Raw genomic sequence first — 6,802 nt, forward strand, 5'->3', positions numbered from 1 at the left:
GTTATAAAGTTGGTTGAATTGCTAAAATATTGGCTGGAGAGGTGTTGGTTACCTAGACATCTTTCTATATGAATATATCCCAATTGTAACACCGCGTCACCCCAAGCCTTACCTCTAGCCGTAAAGCGAAGGATAGCAAAGTGTTACGACAGATTTAAAGCTCATAATATAGTATATATTCAAGAATTTATATAACTAGAAGCCTGATGAAGGGATAAAAGCTCAAAATCGTATAAAGCAGAATTACGAAATGTGAAGTGTTTACACACGATAACTAAGCGCGTAGATACGAACAGAACGAGACATAATATATATAAAACCTTGTAGATAGCTCCAGGATAAACAAAGTAATAATGAAAGTAATCAAGATATATATATATATATATATATATAAAGAGAACTAGTCACAGCCTGCGGAATATAGGCTGGCTAGTTAAACTGAACACAACAGAATTTTGGAATTTAAAACAGCAACGACCTATCACTCAAAGTTTTCCTCTAAAGCAACAACATTAAATAAATACAAAGGATGAGAGAATAACTACAACAAAAGTAAAGTAAAATAAAGCATAAGAAAGATCATCCTCCGCTCTATCACCATATCTGCAAACTCACCGAAGTGGGTTACGACCTGCATTTGAAAGACAACAACAATATATGGTATGAAAACCGGAGGTTGTCAGTTTGGTAATGGTGCCTAATATATAAGATATAAGGTTCCGGGATGCCAAAGGCAATCCTAGAACTTCACATCGATACAGATATCCAAGCTTAACGAAATAAATAACTTAAACCATAAATCATAAAAAGGGATATCTAAACTTACGAGATTTCTAACTAATACCAATCACACCACTATAGCCCACAGCCTTCGCCAACCTACCCTCCACGCGATCCCATCGCTACCACCTACCTAACCTCCTCAGCACCAGACAATTAAAGATAATGCAAGAGAGTAAAATACAAGTAGTATACATATATAGTAGGTAAATCAACTAGCATTTAGGAATGTTATTCAAATAGGCATAATTCAAGTAATCAAAGCAAGTAAGCATGTAAAAGATGCATATGATGAATGTCTATCCTTTTTGGCTCGAGATATCACTTGTCGGTCCATAAATGCCAACCCGACACATCCTTTCGGATGTCACCTTTCTGCCACGTCCGAGGATATAGCGCTGATGAGCGGATAATTTATACGCTTTTTGGCATTGTTTTTAGTATGTTTTTAGTATATTTTAGTTAGTTTTTATTATGTTTTTATTAGTTTTTAAATAAAAATCACTCTTCTGGACTTTACTATGAATTTGTGTGTTTTTCTGTGATTTCAGATATTTTCTGGCTGAAATTGAGGGACCTGAGCAAAAATCTGATTCAGAGGCTGAAAAAGGACTGCAGATGCTATTGGATTCTGACCTCCCTGCACTCGAAGTGGATTTTCTGGAGCTACAGAAGCCCAATTGGTGCACTCTTAATTGCGTTGGAAAGTAAATATCCTGGGCTTTCCAGCAATATATAATAGTCCATACTTTGCTCGAAATTTGATGGCCCAAACCGGCGTTCTAAGTCAGCATAGAAATTCTAGCGTCAAAACGCCAGAACTGGCATAAAAGCTGGAGTTAAACGCCCAAACTGGCACAAAAGCTGGCGTTTAACTCCAAGAAAAGTCTCTACACATGAAAGCTTCAATGCTCAGCCCAAGCACACACCAAGTGGGCCCGAAAGAAGATTTCTGCATTAATTACCTATTTCTATAAACCCTAGGTTACTAGTTCTCTATAAATAGGACCTTTTGCTATTGTATTTTCATACTTTCATACACTTGATCACGTTTTGGGTGGTTGGCCTCACGGCCATGCCTGAACCTTGTTCTTATGTATTTTCAACGGTGGAGTTTCTACACACCATAGATTAAGGTGTGGAGCTCTGCTGTTCTTCATGAATTAATGCAAAGTACTACTGTTTTTCTATTCAATTCACGCCTACTTCTTCTCTAAGATATTCATTCGTTCTTCAACTTGATGAATGTGATGATCCGTGACACTCATCATCATTCTCACCTATGAACATGTACCTGACAACCACCTCTGTTCTACTAGCACTGGCTTGAATGCGTATCCCTTGGGTTTCTAATCTAAGATCAGAACCTTCGTGGTATAGGCTAGAATCACTACCACAAAAGCGGAAGATAGCGGCACACAATTAGCAGCTGTTTTGACAATAGTCGCTATCTGATGAATTTCCAGCAGTTTTAATAGTAAACACGGGAAGAGCAGCTATTTGATTTGATTTTGCCACAAATTTAAAAAAAATGCTGCTAACCTATTTTTTTTTGCTATATTTTAATTCCCCTTTTCCAAAAACACAACACTCAGCACTCAGCAGCTTCAACAAATAAAAAAAGAAAGCAAGAAATGTTAAGAGAAGAGAGGGAGAAACGGAGAAGGAGAGGAAAGGGAGGAAGGAGCCGGGCCGGCGCTGCTGAGTTTGCCGCTGCCGTCGCGTTGCCGTGCCGTCGGAAAGTCAGAACCGCAAGAAAAAGAACTACGAAGAGAGAGGGAGACCGCATCAGCTCACCGCAAAGCCAGCGCCGTCGTCATCCTCATCGCGGGTCTACACCGTTGCGTCTTGCCACCGCCGCCACCACTAAGCTTGCCGTCGTCGCCATTGAAGCCGAAGAGAGAGAGTGTGTTCGCGAAGAGAGGGAGAGCGCGTGCTCACGAAGGAGAAGAACGACGAAAAGGGAAGGAGAAGCAGAAGACGATGAACCCAGGGGAGAAGGAGGAGGTCTGTTCTCGCACCGTCCTGCTCTGTCGTCGCGGTTGCCGTCGATTGGGGTCAAGGCCATCGTCGTCGCACCCTGTTCCAGTCGCCATTAGGGTTTTTTGCTGCTGCCATTGATAGCACCGCCACTGGGAGGAGCCGAAAGGGGAGAGGAGGTCGCCGTCAAACATGCCGCCACCAGTTACAACCGTTGCCGAAACCGGGACAGATTCACTTGTAACTCTGCTTCTTCCTTAGTTGTTGACCTCAAGATAAATGGTTCATTAGTTATTTTCTTGCTGAAAATATATTCCTGCATTCTATTAGAAATAATTGTCCAATTTGAATTGTCCAATTCTAAACTCATCATCAACTGAGTACAGGTTATTAGCTCTACCAGATTCTATTTTTTATTATCCCTTTTTTCTTTTTAAGTTCCTTAAAAAAGGCTCAAACTTTACATGACCCAGATGAGTTTTGATCTGCCAAAGTTGATTTTTTTCAGAGCGGAATCAGAGAGAACAGAAAGGAAGAAACATTGGAAGATTGAAATGAATAGGCATAAGAGCAAATGAGTGATGGGTATGCTGACATGAAGCAGAAAACTAAAGACGAACATGCTCTGTGTGCAGTGTTGTAGTAGTGTTGTTGGGTTGTGTGTTCTGAAGCTCAAAAGTGGAAGGCCCATAAGATTCTGCATTGCTTTGCATTAGCGTGGCTCTCTTTTCTGAATCCCTCTTGCACTGCAAGCTCATCATCCGCCGCAGCCTCATTGTGCCCTTCTTGATCCTCTATCACCCTTATTCCTCCCACCCACCCACACCCCTGCCATAGTGCCTTAGTTCATCTCTGCCTCTCCATTTTCTTGTAGTCGGTGCCTCCTTCCCCTCTTCCCTATTGTGCGCTGTGAGCTCTTCATCCCCCTGTACCCTCTGCCCTCCTTTCCTCTCTCTTGCCCTTTCTTGCCGACATTGATCCATTGTTGTCTTGTGTGCTGCAGATCTCACTTCGCGTAGTCATGGTCTTCCCCGCAGTCACAGTTGCAATCGCCCTCTACGCAGTTTGTAGCTGCCATCATCCTCTGCGCAGTTCCCACCTGCTCACAGTACCATATCCTTGACTCTGTTTTCTGTTCCCAGAATCTTAGATATAGCATAAACTTGTTATCTTGTGCATTTTGTTGTTTTTATGGAATATGCACACAAAATGTTTGATAGTTTTCCTCAGTGAAAAGCGGAGGAGCTCAACCTTTTATTTTCATGGATTTAATAAGCAGTTGCGTGATTCTTTCTCTTTCGAAGTTTTAGTTTGATTGTTCTATTTTATTTGAAATTAGTATATGTTGAAGGGTACCATTGATGGTGTGGTTATGAGTTTATCAAAAGATTGATTATGCTTGGTTTATTCATTATTATGCTTAATGCAATATTTTATGAATGATATAAAGGAGTATTATGGGAATGGAGAGACAAAGAAAGTGTCATGGAGAGAATCACAACTCAAAGGGTTGCGTCGTTTCCTCATTGAAAAAGAAGAAGATATTTTGAAGGCCTTAATGCTCGACTTAGGAAAGCATCAAGTTGAAGCTTTTAGAGGTGAGGTTATGCCTTTATTTAATTTGTTTATAATTACACTTGAAAATGGTTTGTTTCTGTTCAAAAAAGTGTGTCATCATATATACTATTTACCACTTCTAAGTTTAATGAAAATATTTGACATTATTATTATTGTCTTTCTATTAGTTTAATCTTTAATCAATATAGTTCCTTCCTAATTTAAGCTTTCTTTTAAATTCATGCATTATGCATGCATTGAGTAGTAATAATAGTAACATTAAAAAAAAAAGAAAACTATTTTTCAGTTCTAATTGCTAATTAATGAATTGACCCTTTTAAGTAGATAGGAACTTTGATGAAGTCTTTGAATTTTGCATTGAGTAACTTAAAATATTGGATATCAGGCAAAAAGGTGAGATCAGTGCCAATTTTCCTAATTCCATTTTTTTTAAATTTCAAAGATAAGCATTCAAGCCTAATGGATTCAAATTTATTTTTTGATAGGCTAAATTGTCACAAATAGCACTGCTTAGTAGTGCAGAAATTGTTTCTGAACCTCTGGGCCTAGTCCTCATTATTTCATCTTGGAATTTCCCCTTTGGTGAGTCATGCTTTTTGAACCATTTTCCTTATGTTGATCAAGTATTTGTATAGCAAATTAATAGAGGGAGTTACAATTTAATTAATGATAGGTTTATCCTTGGAGCCACTAATAGGAGCAGTAGCAACTGGAAACACAGTGGTCTTAAAGCCTTCAGAGTTGTCACCAGCATGTTCTAGAAAATGAAGAGTCCAAGTTGCATCTCCAAATAACCGCAGAACTTCTCATGTGTGACCAAATTTCCGTTGTTATCATTTGCAATAGCTTTCTTTTTGTTAATGTTACATATCTTTTAAATTATTTCTTATTTCTTGTGCGATCCTAGTGCTTTGGAAGATGCACTTTGTAAGCGTGTAATGATTACCCCAGAGGAAGTTATTAAAAGAAGTCTTGATCCTCTTGGTGCAACGGTTAGCAGGGATGGTTTAGCCAAAACACTATATTCTTGTTTATTTGACTGGTACTATGTTAATGTCAAGTGTAAAATTATGAATTTAAAATATGAAAAATGTGTCCTATCCTATGTTTATTGCACTTATGTTATTTGAATCTGAATAATTTTTTATCTGTTCTATTGTTATGTGCAGGTTAGTCCAAAAAATCAATGTCTCAATTGGGCAAGACCCAGAGTCAAAATGTCTCATTGGTGTTCTTGACATATATGGCTTTGAAAGCTTTAAGAATAACAGGTGAACATAATCATATTATTCACTCAAACACATGCGTGTGCACGCACACACACACACATATCATTGTTCCTCTTGAGAGTAGCATAAATCTGAGTTGATATCTAATTCCCTCTTTACAGTTTTGAGCAGTTTTGTATTAATTTCACAAATGAAAAGCTGTAGCAACATTTCAACCAGGTATGAGGTTAGTTTTTAGATATTTGACAACTTCAACTATCACTTTTTCTCATAACATGCATTCCAACATGGATAATGTCCTGCAGCATGTGTTTAAGATGGAACAAGAGAGATATACAAAAGAAGGGATTGACTGGAGCTACTTAGAATTTGTGGATAATCAAGATGTACTTGATCTAATTGAAAAGGTTTATACATACTTTATGGCTATGCTTTATTTTGCAATATTTATAGCTAGATTTCAATCTGATAGAGCAACATCTAATGATATATATATATATATATATATATATATATATATATGTATATATATATATATATATGTTTGCAAACTGCTTATGTAGTTTGTATTTGATTTACTTTGTAATATTAAGATATGCAACTTAGATACTAATTTGTTTACAATATGTAGACATCTTTGCAATTATTACAAAGAATTTTCAAGATATCTCCTCTGAATTTGCCTTCAAAATGTTATGCCCTCATTATCTAAAGCAATCTTTTTAATGTAGAAACCAGGTGGAATCATTGCTCTTCTTGATGAAGCTTGCTATGAAAAAGTTTTCTCTTTCTCTCTCTCTCTCTCTCTCTCATGTGAATTCATGTAACTCTTGTGTACTACACATAAATGCACTGCATTCTTGTTTTTTGTTTACAAATGCAAATAAAGTGTATATAGATTCACTTACAGGTGGACCAATATGCTGCTACAAATGCAAAGAGTACATAATTAATTCCTCCCGTTATTCAATTTTTTTATAAGCTCAGGTATGAAATTGAGACAGTTCAAAACTGTCTCATTTTTTTAAAAAAATTCTACATAGATTTGTGGCGGTTTTAAATCGCCACCATTTTTTTTTTAAATCTGCTGACAGAATAGCGGCGGTTTTGCAACCGCCGCAAAATCAATTATCTGATTTGCTGCGGTTGTGCCAGCGGTTTTTCAAAACCGCCGCAAAATCAAATCTCCACCCCCTAATAGGCAACACTTGTGGAACTGCTGGAATTTCTTTTCG

General features: G+C 37.6%; 1 protein-coding gene and 1 long non-coding RNA gene across 3 annotated transcripts; both read left to right on the forward strand.

Annotated features, from left to right (window-relative positions):
- On the forward strand, positions 4,196 to 5,106 carry LOC107647086 (aldehyde dehydrogenase family 3 member I1, chloroplastic-like). Its single transcript, XM_016351210.1, has 4 exons — positions 4,196 to 4,363; positions 4,663 to 4,731; positions 4,824 to 4,920; positions 5,012 to 5,106. Exons 1-4 carry the CDS (start codon positions 4,196 to 4,198, stop codon positions 5,104 to 5,106), a joined length of 429 nt encoding a protein of 142 aa, XP_016206696.1.
- On the forward strand, positions 5,770 to 6,474 carry LOC107648298. 2 transcript variants are annotated; one of them, XR_001621852.2, is made up of 3 exons: positions 5,770 to 5,793; positions 5,873 to 5,974; positions 6,299 to 6,474. It is a non-coding gene; the product is annotated as an uncharacterized LOC107648298 (long non-coding RNA). The 2 variants fall into 2 exon arrangements; XR_001621851.2 differs by having other exon boundaries at positions 5,770 to 5,786.

This window comes from Arachis ipaensis, chromosome B06 (assembly GCF_000816755.2).
Source record: "Arachis ipaensis cultivar K30076 chromosome B06, Araip1.1, whole genome shotgun sequence".
Lineage (NCBI taxonomy): Eukaryota > Viridiplantae > Streptophyta > Magnoliopsida > Fabales > Fabaceae > Arachis > Arachis ipaensis.

Excerpts from the sequence above, each read along its gene's own strand:
- LOC107647086 (XM_016351210.1), top strand. The coding sequence starts at position 4,196 with ATGAATGATATAAAGGAGTATTATGGGAATGGAGAGACAAAGAAAGTG. Across the intron at positions 4,364-4,662 it reads TTGAAGCTTTTAGAGGTGAG|ATAGGAACTTTGATGAAGTC; the intron begins GTTATGCCTTTA and ends CCTTTTAAGTAG. Across the intron at positions 4,732-4,823 it reads ATTGGATATCAGGCAAAAAG|GCTAAATTGTCACAAATAGC; the intron begins GTGAGATCAGTG and ends ATTTTTTGATAG.